The sequence below is a fragment of the Hyperoodon ampullatus genome (assembly GCF_949752795.1).
Source record: "Hyperoodon ampullatus genome assembly, chromosome: 4".
Lineage (NCBI taxonomy): Eukaryota > Metazoa > Chordata > Mammalia > Artiodactyla > Ziphiidae > Hyperoodon > Hyperoodon ampullatus.
Window position 1 is genome coordinate 30,424,503 of NC_136917.1, and position 17,079 is coordinate 30,441,581.

General features: G+C 39.7%; 2 protein-coding genes across 2 annotated transcripts in view; one reads left to right on the plus strand and one right to left on the minus strand.

Annotated features, from left to right (window-relative positions):
• ADGRE1 (adhesion G protein-coupled receptor E1) overlaps window positions 1-8,331 on the plus strand; it is a gene marked incomplete at both ends in the record, with an annotated part of 48,290 nt that extends 39,959 nt beyond the window's left edge. The window contains 4 exons of the mRNA XM_079701477.1: window positions 567-658; window positions 4,713-4,881; window positions 4,995-5,099; window positions 8,257-8,331. Coding sequence (XP_079557603.1) covers window positions 567-658; window positions 4,713-4,881; window positions 4,995-5,099; window positions 8,257-8,331 — 441 coding nt within the window. The remainder of the gene's footprint in view (window positions 1-566; window positions 659-4,712; window positions 4,882-4,994; window positions 5,100-8,256) is intronic.
• Window positions 8,332-13,815: 5,484 nt separating this feature from the next.
• LOC307051132 (methyl-CpG-binding domain protein 3-like 2B) lies at window positions 13,816-16,899 on the minus strand (the record flags this gene model as incomplete). Its single annotated transcript, XM_079701478.1, has 2 exons — window positions 13,816-14,400; window positions 16,855-16,899. 2 exons carry the CDS (start codon window positions 16,897-16,899, stop codon window positions 13,816-13,818), a joined length of 630 nt encoding a protein of 209 aa, XP_079557604.1.
• Window positions 16,900-17,079: the final 180 nt, after the last annotated feature.

Sequence of the window (17,079 nt, forward strand, 5' to 3'; positions counted from 1 at the left end):
GGGGTTAGGGCTTCAACATGTCTTATTTTTTGTGTGTGGGAGGACACAATTCAACCCATGATGGGGCACTGGTCTTGATACTAACTTCCCAGATGCATCCAGTGGAAATAAACCAAGAGCAAGCAAAGGCTGTTTATTAGGAGATTGCTATGGTAAGGGAGTCAACCACTTGCATTGTCAAATTGCTTGCATTGGTCAGAGACTAAAAAGCAGGCAGATGAGTGGGAAAGCTTTATAGAGGAAAAAAGGGAATGTTTCATGTGTGCCCTGCTTGGAGGCTGTAGGCATGGGGATCCTATGGGTAGGCTAACTAAAAGCAAGGCATTCTATGGGATTGGTTAGGGTTACATACTGGCTTTCTCCTTTTGGCCCTAAATAGGAAGTAGGGGCAGAAATGAGGGAGGCTGTCAATTATTAGTCAAGTCCTGGTCATTTGGGGTCAGTTATTGTGTGGCTTCCTACAGTGGTTACTGTAGACTGTGGGTCAGAGTTCTATTTTTATAGATGGTCTGGTCATTATCCTTTTGTATATCCAATCTCTCCATCCCTTCTGCTTGACTCTGTAGATCAATTCCATCCTCCTGACTGGGACACTGTGGATCCTGAGGCAGAAGATTTCTAGCGTCAGTTCTGAAGTCTCCAAGCTCAAAGACACCAGGTACAGTCCATCCTTCCTTTCCCCTCCTCTTCTAGTCTCCTTTCCTTCTTTCCCCAAATGTTCATTGAGTACCTTTTGTAAGCCTGGTCCTGTGCCCCAAATGGAATAGCACAGTGTCTAGATCAGACTGTCTCAAACCTCAGCACTGCCACTTAAAAGCTGTGTGACCTTAGGCAAGTTACATAACATCTCTGAAACTCAGTTTCCTCATCTGTAGAATGGGGATGCTAACACTGCCCATTTCATGTGGCTTATGAAGCATTCAGTACAGTTCCTAGGAGGAGTGAGTGTTTCCTGTATTAGAACTATTAATATATTCTCTAATTCTTCTACTGTGCATACTTATATGTACATATTTACAAAACCAGAATCATACAATTTTATTTGTCTAACCATTTTTCTCTTAACAACATGTAATGAATATTTTTCTATTTAATTAGAAATTGTTGACAATATCTTTTTTTAATATATAGTGTTTCAGTGTAAAGACCTAGCACAATTTATTCAAATCATCCCTTATTTATGGACATTTAAGTTGTTTCTTTTTTTTTCCTTTCTTTCTTTTTTTTTTACTATTATAAACAATCCTATCTTGAAATACCCTTGTAGGCAAATCTTCTTACACATCTGTTGTTATGAAATACAATAATAGTATGGAGAACAGTATGGAGGTCCCTTACAAAACTAAAAATAGAATTACCATATGACCCAGCAATCCCACTACTGGGCATATACCCAGAGAAAACCATAATTCAAAAAGAATCATGCACCCCAATGTTCATTGCAGCACTATTTACAATAGCCAGGTCACGGAAGCAACCTAAATGTCCATCGACAGATGAATGGATAAAGAAGATGTGGTACATATATACAATGAAATATTACTCAGCCATAAAAAGGAATGAAACTGGGTAATTTGTAGAGACGTGGATGGACCTAGAGACTGTCATACAGAGTGAAGTAAGTCAGAAAGAGAAAAACAAATATCGTATATTAACGCATATATAATGGAATCTAGAAAAATGGTACAGATGAACCAGTTTGCAAGGCAGAAATAGAGACACAGATGTAGAGCACAAACATATGGACACCAAGGGTAGAAAGTGTGGGGGTGGGATGGTGGTGGGATGAATTGGGAGATTGGGATTGACATGTATACACTGATGTGTATAAAATAGATAACAAATAAGAACCTGCTGTATAAAAAAATAAATAAAATTCAAAAAAATACAATAATAGGCATGAAATTGCCTGAGTCAGAGTAGGTTGGATTGTAACACTGTTAGTATATATTGCAAATCGTTTTCCAGAACATGTTTCCATTTACAATAGTGCTTGTTTACCTGCAGCTTTGCCAACACTAGTGTTTATCATTTTTATTGTTTTCCTGAATTAATATATGAAATTTACAATCTCATTATTTTAGTTTCATATATATATATTTTATCTTACAGATGTGGGACTTTTTCATATTCTTATAGGCCATTTGTTTTCTTAACTTCATCATTCAACTAAAGTTCATTTTAAGAACCTACTAAAACCAGACATTGTCTAGCTTTTATCAACAATAAACTGATGACATCCTTTACTTATTTTCCTGTCAGTGTCCAATCCCTCACTCCTCTTGAATATTTTTTAAAGTTATTTTTTAAAAGTTAGTGCAAAAAGTTGAAACAAAGTTAATACATACAATGGTAAGAAAAATTAAGTAGTGAAAAAGGGAACACATATAAAGTCATTCTCTATCTCTCCCCTGACCCCCTGGGTCCCCAGATCCCTCCTACCCTAAGCAACCATTATCACTTAAGTTGACCTTCCTTCCAGAATATTCTATACTTATATATCCATTACATAAATGATAGGATACTGTACGTATTATTCTGTACTTTGTGTTTTCCACATATTATGTACCTTACATCATATCAATACTTAAGGTTAAAAACAACTAACAAAAGGGAATTCCCTGGCGGTCCAGTGGTTAGGATTCTATGCTTCCATTGCAGGGGGCACGGGTTCCATTCCTGATTGGGGAACTAAGATCCTGCAAGCCACATGGCATGGCCAAAAAATAAAAACAAACAAACAAACAAAAAACAACTAATGAAAATATTTATTTTGTGCCAGACACTGTTCTAAGCACTCTTAGTGTCTTCCCATCTCATTATTTAATCTGTAGAGCAAGCAATATCTCTGTATAGGTATTGTATTATTATCTCTATATCAGTTTGAGGAAACTAAGGCACAATGAAGTTAAGTAACTTACAAATACCATAAAGTTAGTGAATGGATCAGTCAGAATTTATTTGTGGGCAGTCTGACCCAGAGCCTGTATCCTTATCCACTCTGGTACATTGTGACTCTCATCTCATTTAAAAAATGTTTTTATAATCTACTCTTTATATCTATAGATTTGTCTATTCTGGACATTTCTCATCAGTTGAATCATACACTATGTGGCCTTTTGTGTCTGGCTTCTCTCACTGAGCAACATGTTTTCAACGTTCATCCACGTTGTAGCGAGCGTCAGTGCTTCATTACTTTTTTTTTGCTTTTTTGTGTATTTTTGTGGTATGTGGGCCTCTCACTGTTGTGGCCTCTCCTGTTGCGGAGCACAGGCTCCGGACACACAGGCTCAGCGGCCATGGCTCACGGGCCCAGCCACTCCGTGGCATGTGGGATCTTCCTGGACCGGGGCACGAACCCACGTCCCCTGCATCGGCAGGCGGACTCTCAACCACTGCGCCACCAGGGAAGCCCCCTGCTTCATTACTTTTTATGACTGAATAATATTCCACTATATGGATGGACCACATTGTGTGCACCCATTCATCTGTTGATGGACATTTGGGTTGTTTTAGTTGGGGGATAAGTAAATAGGGAATGGCTGCTTGATAGGTACATAGTTTCTTTTTGGGGTGATAAAAATGTCTTGGAACTGGATGGTGATGATGTTTATACGTTGTGAATGTGCTCAATGCCACTGAGTTGCACACTTTCAGTGGCCAAAATGGTTAATCTTACGGTATGTGAGTTTTGCCTCCAATAAAAAGGAAGGTTTCATAGTATTTCATATGATGGCTTCACGGTTCACTTAATGTGTCCCAAATTCTTGGACAGGTAGGTCCTTCTAGCCTTTAAAACTTTTTTTTATCGATGTATGGTTGATTTACAATGTTGTGTTAATTTCTGCTGTACAGCAAAGTGACTTAGTTGTATATATATATATTTTTTTCATATTCTTTTACATTGTGGTTTATCACAGGATATTGAATATAGTTCCCTGTGCTATACAGTAGGACCTTGTTGTTTATCCATTCTATATATAATAGTTTGCATCTGCTAATCCTCCCCCCGTCCCCCGCTTTGGCAACCACATGTCTGTTCTCTATGTCTGAGTCTGTTTCTGTTTTGTAGGTAAGTTCATTTGTGTCATATTTTAGATTCCACACGTAAGTGATATCATATGGTATTTGTCTTTCTCTTTCTGACTTACATACTTTATCATACTTAGTATGATAAAAATGGCATTATTTCATTCTTTTTAATGGTTGAGTAAATATTCTATTGTGTGTGTGTATAAATACATATACATAGAAATGTGCACATATATACACGCATATATACATATATATACAATATATATGTGATATATATATGTGTGTGTATATATATATATATATATATATATATATATATATATATATACACACACAAACCACATCTTCTTTATCTGTTGATGGACATTTAGGTTGTTTCCATGTCTTGTCTATTGTAAATAGTACCTTCTAGTCTTTTATTACTACAGACAATATTGCATTAAATACATGTGTCCACACATCTTTGTGTCCATGTGTATCTGTAGGCCAACTGCCTTTTCAATGTCTGTAGGAATTGATTTTCCTACCTCTAGGCTTGGAGCCTCTGTTCCACGTTTATTCTCACCCAGGTAACAGGTCACATGGTGGCAGCCTCAGGCTAAACCTGGGAGAGTGGTGGCCCATGAGGACAACAGCCACCTCCTAGAACATCATCCTCTGCAAATCTTCCCCTCCAGGTTACTGACATTCAAAGCTTTTGCCCAGATCTTCATCTTGGGGTGTTCCTGGGTGTTGGGCATTTTCCAGATTGGACCCATGGCCAATATCATGGCTTACTTGTTCACCATCATCAACAGCCTGCAAGGAGCCTTCATCTTTCTCATTCATTGTCTGCTCAACCGCCAGGTATGTAGCTGCTGCCCTCCCAGTCCCCCTCCTTCCAGGGCTCATGCCTTTGCCCACACATGCCCCTGCATCTAAGAGTGATTCATCTCCCCATGATGTGTCTCCACCTTCAGGTACGGGAAGAATACAGAAGATGCATGACCAGGAAGACCAAACCCAGCTCCCAGTCTGAGACCTCAGGGATCGTACTGTCATCCATTCCCTCCACTTCCAAAACGGTGAGAGTCTGCATGTTGTATGCAGGTTCTGGTCAGACAGAATGTCTGCTTCTTAGCAATACTAGACGGCACTGTATGTTGAGTACTTACTGTGAGCTAAACACGTACACGGGTATTAACTCATTTGATAAAGTTTGGGGTTTAAGGGTGGGGGTTTGGGAGCCTGACTGCCTGGGTTTAAATGCCAGCTCTGCCCCTCAGTAGCTATGCAAACTAAAAAGATAAAATCATGACTCACAGATAAAAAATAAGCATATGTCAAGGATTTTATTCTGCTCATTAATCAGTGAGGGAAGCAGCAGATGTTATAACTGGTTCACAAGAGAACGCAAAGAACAGACGTGTATGTGTATTACATCATACATATAATGTGTACAATGTATATAATGTACACATATACATAGCACACATATAATGTATACAATATTCACAATGTATACATAACACATAATATTATTACTTTATATATATGTATGTTCTTTGTGTTCTCTTTTGAACCAATTATAACATCTGCCTGGTTTCCTCATTTATAATTATATGTAATATATGAACATATAATTATATATTATATAATTATACATATAATTGTAAATATACAGACATATATAATTATTCACATTATAATATATAAAATTTATATTATATAATATATAAATATATATTATATATAAATTTCATATATAATATTTATAAATTATACATAATTATACATAAATGTATTTTATACATAATTGTATTTTATACATAATTATAAATATACAGCCATTATATAATTATTAATATTATATAATATAATCATACATATAGTTATAAATATACAGACGTATATAATGTATTTAAAATTCATATATGTGTATTACTTATGTGTTAATATATGTGATTTAAATACATATATAATCTCAATAATATTGAAATGAGAGTGCAAGTAAAGGAAAATCAGATTTTTCTATGAAATTATTTTCCATCACTGTCAGTTATTTAAAATTTACAGAATTGTAAAATAACTCCACCATAGATCAGATAATACCCAAAGGGGTATCCTCTAACAATGCATCATTTTTGTTCGAAGCACACATTTTCTCCTACACAATAGATCTCATCCAGTCTCATGGCTACAAACACCATCTATTAGCAATGACCCCCAAATTATAAATAATGTGAAGTTTAGCCCCCTCTCCTGAATTCTAGACTCATATAACCTGCCACCTACCAAATGCCCCCACTTAGATGTCTAATAGATGTTGCAGATGTAACATGTTCCAAATGAGCTTCTGATTCCTCTACCTCTCATTTCCACATAGGGTCTTCTATTTTTCTATTGCTCGGGAGTGAAGGTGTGAAGTTAACCTTGACTCTGCTTTTCTTCTCACTCTCTTCCATCTCTGATTCATCAGCAAATCCTGATGACTCTTTCTCAAAATGGATCCAGAGTCTGATCGCTTCTCTTTCCCTTAATTCCTTCCACTGTGGTCCAAGTCCAAGTCTCCAGCCAGGATGATGGAAATAGCCTCAAAAGTGTCCTTCCTGCTGCCTCTCTTGCCTTTTCCCTGCCCTACCTTTGGTCTATTCTCCCTACAGCAGCCAGAGGGCACTCGTGAACCCCTGAGTCAGGTCACATTCCTTCTCTGCCTACAACACTCCATGGCTCCCACCTTACTCAGAGTAAAGCCAAACTCAGAGGGCATTCATGAATCCCTGAGTCAGGTCACATTATTTCTCTGCCTACAGCACTCCATGGCTCCCACCTTAGAGTAAAAGTCAAAGTCCTCCTGGTGGCCCACAAGGCCTTGTCTGATCTGACTCTCTTTTCCTTTTTGACCTTGTCTTCTATTAATTGACCTCTCACTTCACACTGCTCCACCCTCACTGGCCTGTTCAAGATTCTTCAAACATGCCAGGCTCGTTTCCTCCTTAGGAACCTTGAACTGAATGCTCTTGAATGTCTTGAATGTTTTTGTCCTGATACCTGCATGGACAACTCCCTCACTTCCCTCATGTCCTTCAAATCTTTGTTCCAGTCATTTCTTATCAATGAAATTTCCTCTGACAACTGTATTTTGCACAGCCTCCTATTCCCCTACCCTGGTGTTCATGCTTCCTCCACGCACCTTGTCTTGATTTTCTTTTCCATGCTTTCCACTTTCTAACACTATAATTTCCTTATTCATCTCATTTAATTTTTATGGTCTTCCATCCCCCTCTAGAAGGTCTTATTTTTTTTCACTGATGTATTCCAAGCACAAGTAACTAAGATCCAGTGGCTTAAATAAATATGAAATTCTTTTTCTTGCAAGAATAGAAGTCCAGAGTTAGGTGTTGCTGGTATTGGTTCTGTTGCTTAGTGGTGTTGTTAAGGATCTAAGCTCTCCCTAGATTTCCATTCCACTGACAACATGTTGGCTTTTCATCAATTATTTTCATGGTTGCAAGATGGTTGCCATAACTCCAGACATTGTGACCATGTTCAAGGCAGGAAGGAGAGGGATGGGGCAGAGTGGTAAACTCTCCTTTCAACCTTCTCCCTTTAACAGGAAACAAAAGCTTTTCCAGAAGCCCCTTAGCAGATTTCCCTTTCATCTAATTGGCCAGAACTGCATCACATGACCACTCATAGTTACAAAGGAATTTGAAAAAACAAGTATTCTGCTTTCTAGCTTCTAGAATGGGAATATCAATAGTGAAGAGGTTGAGAATAGCTTTTGAGTCTGCCAACAGTGCCTGCCACCCTAGGTGTAATCACTGTTAACATTTAAATGTTTATCCTTCTAGTTTTTATTGCCATATGTATCTCTGTCTGTATTTATAAGACCCATGCCCACATAGATCTGATCCCTGGACTCACACTTGCACTAATACTGCCACTGTTTCTGATTCTAATTTCTCTCACAGGGTTGAAGTCCTTTCTTGCTTTCAAATACACTATGAAACAACATTTCAGGAAAGCAGGTGCCTGCAGGAGCCTCCTCAGAAATCTTCTCTTCTCGGCTTAATATGGAAATGCAGGATCCTGCCAGCACCAGAACTCTCTGGGAAATTCGGATCATGGACGGATATGTGGGATGGTCTTCCCATGGCTTCATGTCCTGCTGAGAAACAAGAGTTCCTGTTCCAGCTTACCATTTTATCTTTTGCGCTCTGCAACTCTTTGACTTTCCAGAGTTTTGCGGAGATAACAGATCGCAGTGCAATGGCGGGACCAAGAACTTCTGGCTACCATTTTGTTTTGTCCTAAGTCCATTGATGTGTGGCTTCATGAGTGCCTCTCCAGCATCTATCACATGCTTCACACAGAGAGTAGCCCTCAATAAATGATGTGTCCTCTGACTGACTAGCTTACCTTTCAACAAAGAACCCTCCTGCTTTTATAGAAATGAACAGTAAAATTGTAAGGAGAGCCTCAGGGGATAAATAAAGCACACACACTTATAGGCAGAAACACTTAAAAGAGTTATGTTGGTAAGTAGGAGCAGTCAAAGGGAATTAAGAGGTACAAACTTCTAGGTGTAAAATAAATAAGTGACAAAAATGTAAGGTTCAGCAGAGTGAATATAGTCAATATTTTATGATAACTTTAGAGTATAATCTATAAAAATATCAAATTACGATGCTGTACACCTGAAAGTAACACAATACTGTAAGTCAACTATATTTCAATTGAGAAAAAAAGAAGGAAGTGAAAATTCAACATGTAGATCTCCCCTCTGTGGCCACTCTAATACCTCCCTAATCAAAGTGTGGTCCATGGACCAGAAAAATCAGCCTCACCTTGTTAGAAAAGTAGGACATCAGGTGCCACCCCAAATCTGCTGAACCAGAGCCTGTATTTTTTAACTTTTTATTTTGTTTTATTTATTCATTTTTTGGCTGTGTTGGGTCTTTGTTGCTGCGCACGGCCTTTCTCTTGTTGCGGTGAGTGGGGGCTACTTTTCATTGTGGTGCACAGGCTTCTCATTGCAGTGGCTTCTCTTGTTGTGGAGCATGGGCTCTAGGCACGCAGGCTTCAGTAGTTGCAGCACATGGACTCAGTAGTTGCAGCACGTGGGCTCTAGGGCACGTGGGCTTCAGTAGTTGTGGCGTGTGGGCTCAGTAGTTGTGGCTCATGGGCTCTAGAGCACAGAGAGCCTGCATTTTAATGAGATCTCCAGGGGGTTTGTGTTGTACTCATGAATGTTCTAGAATATTCTTCTGTTTGCCATACTGATAGCTCAGCTTGTCTTTAAAGCCAGAAAGGAAACATTTATTTTGGGAATTTACACCTGCCATTCCCTCTTCCTATGACATTTTTCCTCAAAATCTGATTCATTGTTATCCTCTCTTTGAGTCTCAGCTTAGTCATCACTTCCACTAGGAAACATTCTTTGAATCTCTCTTTTTTTAAAAAGTGAAGTATAGTTGATTTACTATATTATATTATTCTTTGAATCTCTTGAAGTAGGATTAGATATTATCTCTGTGTGTCTCCTAAGGCTTTGTTGAGCTGAAACAAATAGACTGTCAGATATTTCTCCAGCAAAAATGGGTTTATTTGGTATCAGTGGAGAATTACAATTCAGGGTCTGCAACATGCAACATGTGGTGAGCCACAAGCAAGTTCTTGTACGGCAAGGGAAAGAGAACTCTTTTAAAGAGAGGAAAAGGAAGTTAAGAGGGCTATAGTAAACAAAGAGTCCAAGGCTTTTATTGGCTGAGTCCTTGCCAGGAAAGAAAAGAAGTCTTTCTTCTTCTTGGGCTCTGCTATCAACACAGGACTTGAGAACTCCCTTTTCTTGCCTCCCAACTCTATTTACTTTAGCTTTCTGTTTATTAATTTTTTTTTACAACTTCATGCTTTCTAGCCCTGTACTATAATTTCCCTTTTTTGGGGGTGTCTCCAACAAACTCTGAACTCCATCCGTACAGAGAATTGTATTTAGTAGGTTCTCCATAAATATGTTGAATGAATGAGGGAATGAATGAATTCTCTCCATTTTGAAGCTGAGGAACCTGAGACCCAGAGAGCTTAAGTACCTTTCTCAGCATTACACAGGTGTAGGTGGCTGAGCTTGGCTTTCAGCTCTTGATAATAGAGCTCCTCTTCCAGACCCCTGGCCCCTCGCCTTCTCTTCCTTTGACCTCAGGAATTCTTGGGGACACAGAGAAGAGACTAAATATTTACTTTGAATCAACTTACCACTTAGGATTCAGTTGGCTCAGTAATAATCATGTGTTGGACAATTTGATAGCAACATTAAACTTGGTTGTCAGAGGCTTGGTTTTTGTCATTTGTGGCAGCCACAACTTGGGAGGGGGCTGACACATGTTTACAAACAAGGGTTCATTTATGATAGGTAGGTCTTCAATGCTTGGCTTATCCAGAGTGTTCAGTACAGAGGTGACAGTTCTAAGGGATATTGAAATGAGACTGCACAGCTCTTACCTTTAGCCAATATAGGTAGATTGATTGCATCAGTGGCCTCAAGATGGGTCTCCATGTCTCCACACCCCTTCCCTGCGACTTTGTAACTCCTTCCCACTCTGACTCAGACTTGGCTTTGAGACTTGCTTTGGCCAAAGGAATATTAGCAAGTGTGACTCAGAGGTTTCAAAAGTGAGTGTGCCATTCTTTTTGCCCTTTATGTGATTAATCTTGCTTGATTTTGCATCCCTGCCTCTGCCATGAGAATATGCCCAGGATAACCTGCTGGACGTATGTGAGAAACATATGGAAGAGAGTTTAGTCATCCTATTATACCAGCTGAGGTTTTCCATAATCAGCCACCTAGCCAACTTGTAGCTGACTGTGGTCATATGAGTGAGCCCAGCCAAGATCAGCACACTGCCCCAACCAACCCACAGACTCAGCAGCAACAATCAAGCCTCATTTTTTTCAGACACTTAGTTTCATGAGTGGTTTGCTATGAAACATTACTTTTGGCAATTGCCCCAACTGATATAGTAGCCAATGGGTTGTCAACCTTTTGCATTTGATTGCAACAACTTGAAATAGACAAAGAGAAAGATTGGATCTCCATTTCCTCTTAGTTATTAGGACCTATAAATCTATAATGGTTGAATTAAAGCTCTTTCTGAAGAAGATCTGTGCAAGGCTTTATCTGTTTCTGCAACAGTGTTACATGTTGGTCTAAAATACAGTCACCTTCAGGAATCCTATATTTCTAAAGTAAGTGGGTAAAGTTGTGATCTCCACAATAGGATTTTTTCTTACTATAAACATCAAGCTTGGTGTATTTCTTCACCCCCATGTCTCATATGCCTCCACTAAAGGGAGAAAAGAGACTTAGGATAAAACCTGCATAGTTCTTAAATCCCATAAAGTGCAATAACATTGTCCTCTTACAATCCAAATAATTTACGGTGTCCCCCCCCACAAAATACAAATCCATCCAGTCAAGAAATATTTATTGACCACTGACAATGTGCCTTCCCACCCCAGATCATTAAAGTAGTTGAAAAAAAAATTGAAAAGTTGAAATGTAAGGATATTAGAATGTAAAATATTATTTTAAATTTAAATATTTTATTTATAACTCAACCAGAATTTTGAAAATTTTACTTTCTTTGTTTTACTAGAAGCAAACTCATCAATAATATTTTCAAAATCAAGTTCTAGGGGAAAAAATGAACCTTTAAAAAGTACATTTAGGGCTTCCCTGGTGGCGCAGTGGTTGAGAGTCCATCTGCCGATGCAGGGGACACGGGTTCGTGCCCCGGTCCGGGAAGATCCCACATGCCATGGAGCGGCTGGGCCCGTGAGCCATGGCCGCTGAGCCTGCATGTCTGGAGCCTGTGCTCCGCAATGGGAGAGGCCACAACAGTGAGAGGCCCGCATACTGCAAAAAAAAAAAAAAAAAAAAAAAAAAAAAAAAAAAGTACATTTAAAAAGAGTATGTAAGGGCTTCCCTGGTGGCGCAGTGGTTGAGAGTCCGCCTGCCGGTGCAGGGGACACGGGTTCGTGCCCCGGTCCGGGAAGATCCCACATGCCGTGGAGCGGCTTGGCCCATGACAGTGAGCCGTGGCCACTGAGCCTGCGCTCTGCAATGGGAGAGGCCACAGCGGTGAGAGGCCCGCGTACCACCAAAAAAAAAAAAAAAAAAAAAAAAAAAAAAAAAAAAAAAAAAAAAAAAAAAAAAAAAAAGAGTATGTAAAAATGTTTGCAAATGAAGCGACTGACAAAGGATTAATCTCCAAAACTTACAAGCAGCTCATGCAGCATAATATCAAAAAACTAAACAACCCAATCCAAAAATGGGCAGAAGACCTAAATAGACATTTCTCCAAAGAATATATACAGACTGCCAACAAACACATGAAAGAATGCTCAACATCATTAATCATTAGAGAAATGCAAATCAAAACTGCAATGAGATATCACTTCACACTGGTCAGAATGGCCATCATCAAAAAATCTACAAACAATAAATGCTGGAGAGGGTGTGGAGAAAAGGGAACCCTTTGCACTGTTGGTGGGAATGTAAATTGATACAGCCACTATGGAGAACAGTATGGAGGTTCCTGAAAAAACTAAAAATAGAACTACCATACGACGCAGCAATCCCACTACTGGGCATATACCCTGAGAAAACCATAATTCAAAAAGAGTCATGTGCCACAATGTTCATTGCAGCTCTATTTACAATAGCCAGGACATGGAAGCAACCTAAGTGTCCATCGACAGATGAATGGATAAAGAAATGTGGCACATATATACAATGGAATATTACTCAGCCATAAAAAGAAATGAAATTGAGTTACTTGTAGTGAGGTGGATGGACCTAGAGTCTGTCATACAGAGTGAAGTAACTCAGAAAGAGAAAAACAAATACCATATGCTAACACATATATATATGGAATCTAAAAAAAAAAAAAATGGTCATGAAGAACCTAGGGGCAGGATGGGAATAAAGACGTATACCTACTAGAGAATGGACTTGAGGACACGGGGCGTGGGAAGGGTAAGCTGGGACAAAGTGAGAGAGTGGCATGGACATATATACACTACCAAACATAAAATAGATAGCTAGTGGGAAGCAGTTGCATAGTGCAGGGAGATAAGCTCGGTGCTTTGTGTCCACCTAGAGGGGTGGGATAGGGAGGGTGGGAGGGAGATGCAACAGGGAGGGGATATGGGGATATATGTATGCGTATGGCTGATTCACTTTGTTGTACAGCAGAAACTAACACACCATTGTAAAGCAATTATACTCCAATAAAGGTGTTTTAAAAAAGTCTTATGTCTGATTTAGGATTTGACACAATTACAAAAAAAAGGTGTTAAAATGAGAAAAAGCAAGCTTAATAAAATTTTATAACATTAATATTAAAAAATAATCTCTAGAGTAGGTATCATTTCTTGCCTAAGTGTAAGCAATGTAAGAAAATATTATAACAAAAAACATTAAATAATCCCCCCAGACTACATTACCTCTGTAGAATTCAATAGAGAAATCCTGACAGAGATTGAAGTGTACAAAGATAAGGAAAAATCATTTTTCTTGTCACATGAAACCCAATCTCTTACTCAGAAAAACGTTTACTCTTGTCGTTTTTGTCTACCAAGAGTTTAACAGAGTACAATGTTAATCTAACAAAGCATCTCAGTCCAGAAACATGGTTGACACTTAAAGAGGCAAGTAGAACGGAGGGCTGTCCTGCAGTGAACCACTTCCCAGGGGCCGCAGCACTCGGCTTCTTCAGGACACCCTTGTCCATTTTTCACCTAGTTCTCAGGGCTCCTGGCTCTCTCTGTCTCCCTGGCAAGCCTGTCTGCCCTCAAGGCCATACCCAGTCTCTCCCTTGCTCTTTTCACTTTCCGAGACTGTCGGCGAATATCTGCATATGTTACTCGTTGCCTGCAGAGGGTCTGTGGGAGGAAGAGACCCAATCCTGGGATCATCTCTGCCCCGTCTGAAGACTGGGTAGTGATGGCTTCAGGGCTGGTGTGCAGAGACCCAGCACCAGCACGGCCCAGGGATTCACCTGCATCACGCAGGGCAATTACTCCGAAAATAATTGCGCTGTCCAACGTGCTGAAAGGTTCTCCTTCAGGGCTGTAGACCTGGAGCCCCTGCAGTCTCCTAAATGCACAGACTTGCTGGGGCTTCTCCAAGTTCCCCTCGCATCGACGGCGCCTGACCGCCTTGTCAGGATGAGAAGTTATCTTTGTGACTTGACTCTTGAAAATGCAGCTGGTCAGCCTCATAGGAAGTGCAGTTCTGTCACGACGTCTCTGCTTGGCCTTGGCTAAATGGTCTTGTCTTTTCTTCTCCAATGTCTCAGCCATCATATTTCTTTTGAGCTTCCCCTGTGAAAACAAAATGAAATGTAACATTTGAATAAAGTGGGAGATGAAACCACTGCCGGTCATGGAGAATGTTCTCAGCTCGTTTGGATAACCACTCCTCTCTCCCTAGAGAAATGAATCTCAATTTACTCTGCATCACAGCCTTTCAGAGGGTTGTTAGAACCCAGATTTCTGGATCTCAATGCAAGTAAGTCTGGGGTGAGGACAAGAAATTGCGTTTCTAGGTGATTCCAACTGATGCTGATGCTGCTAGTACCGGCACCACACACTGAGAACTGAAGCCTGGGACATCAAACAGATAGGAGTCAAAGACAGAAAGCTCCAGGTCATTACCCAGTACCAATTCCAGACTTTCCCCTCCACCATCCTCCCTTGAGGAGGTTTTCCTCTTACCATCCCTGTCACTGTCAACTCCACACATGCTGGTACCCCCTAATCCAACATTATCTGGACAAAAAGATCACAGGGTTCTTTGAATACCAAGACATTAAACTTTTTTTTTTTTTTTTTTGCGGTACGCGGGCCTCTCACTGTTGTGGCCTCTCCCGTTGCGGAGCAAAGGCTCCGGACGCGCAGGCTCAGCGGCCATGGCTCACGGGCCCAGCCGCTCCGCGGCGTGTGGGATCTTCCCGGACCGGGGCACGAACCCGTGTCCCCTGCATCGGCTGGCGGACTCTCAACCACTGCGCCACCAGGGAAGCCCTGTAAATAACAATTTTTACTCCCTGACTCCCATCCTCCCCTCCTCCTACTCCTCTCTCTGCTATCTCAACACAACAATTGATGCTTCTTAGAAGTCTGTCCTGCTCTCACATCTGTTCTACATCCAAACCTTCTTCTAGGCAATGCCATCCATTCCCCTGCCTTCAAATACCATTAATGAACTAGAAATGATCACAGATTCACCGATCTGGCTTCAACTCTAATACCCAAATATCCATCTTCCTACCCACCAGATCAGTGATAATACCCATGACTCAACTCACTGTGACCAGGTCCCAAGTTGAGCCAGCCAATTCCCCAAACAGTTCATCCTTATCTCAATGTCTCCACAAACTCACTTGTTGGAACTAATACAGCATTTGCCCCTGAATGGCATTCTGGGCGCCCTACCACCCCACATTCTTATACCAATTAGCCAACCATTTGCCCTCCTGAATCCACCTGAAGGTTCCCAACTTTTGAATAATTCTTGAGCACCTTTCAATTTGACCTACAAAATGCCACAGAATGACCTTTCCTTTTCCCATATCAAAATTAATCTTACATTTTCTCTGCATAGATTTTTTTAATTTTAATTTTATGTGGAATATTATCTACTTATTTGAGATTGCTTTTCTCACTAAGTTGGGTACTCAATGAAGAGAGGATAATAAGAATTTTAATACTTCCACTGATATAGTCATTTAGTGCTTTGGCTTTCCAAGGTGCTCAGATATCTTTTTTTAAGAGAAGTTATGCAAGCTCCAAAAACTACTTTCCAAATTTTTCTAATAAATGCACACAACTATAATTATAAAATGAGTTAGTCTGTTTTGTGGTGGACTGCAATCAATTGTCACTAAGGTTTCAATCCTTTCTCTCTGTGATCCATTATAAGTCTCCTCACAATAATCTGTTTCAACTGTGAACCTAATCAGTGCACCTTTCCTTTTAAATCTCACATTTCTGTGTTTGAAGATATTTTTTTAAAGGGAAAACATAAAACTCACTTTATTCCTGTTGTCCTGACATTATAATGAATACTACTCCTTTCATTACTCAAAATGTAATGAAATGTTTGATAGAAAAATGACTTGATCTGCCTATTTATAGAGCAGCTGTTATATGCCAAGTTGTGTACTAAAACACACTACTCGGAATTTAACTTAACAAAGTCATTGCCCTAGATTATTTTAATCTTGATGAGAGAAAAGGGTTATAGACTAAGGAATGTCTAGTAATAGCTTTAGGTATAATTAGGTGCTATTATAAACAGCAAGGCCAACACAAAGACAGAGAGGGAAAGAGAGGGATAGGGAGGAATAGAAGTAAGAAGGGAGAGTAGAAAAAAGAAATTAACTACAATGATGGATGACAAAGAAACTGGAGAGCCCTATTTGAAGCAGAGAACAGAATTTTTTTTAAAGAAAAAAAGACCAAACACATTGTGGGCAAATAATTGTCCATAGAGGAGAACGATTTAAACATTCTAGAGCCAAATACTACTTCCACTACCTAGTGATTTTGGTTAAAACACACAAACACACACACACACACACATTTCATCTATTATCCAAAAAGATCTTCATATACAAAAATATACACAATCTTGACTATTTCTTAAGAAACATTAACACCTGGGAAATAACTTTCAATGAGATACCTTCTTGTTTTTAGATCTAAATTAGATTTTACAGAAGAAAAAAGCATCCTAATGTACACTCTTGCTATCAGTATGGATTCCACACTCACCAGAAGAGGCTGGCTTGGAAAACTGGTCCATTCAGGTTCCCCCATCTTCTGAGAGCTGTCCTTGGACCCACCCTTGAGATGCAGACAGCCTGTGTCTTGCTGGAAAGTGCAGTGACTTCTGCCTCTGATTCCCCCTTTTATAGGGGAAGAGAGTGGACAACCCAATCAGGAGACAACCCAATCCAGAGGACACACTCTATCTCAGATCAGAGGCATTAGAGAAAT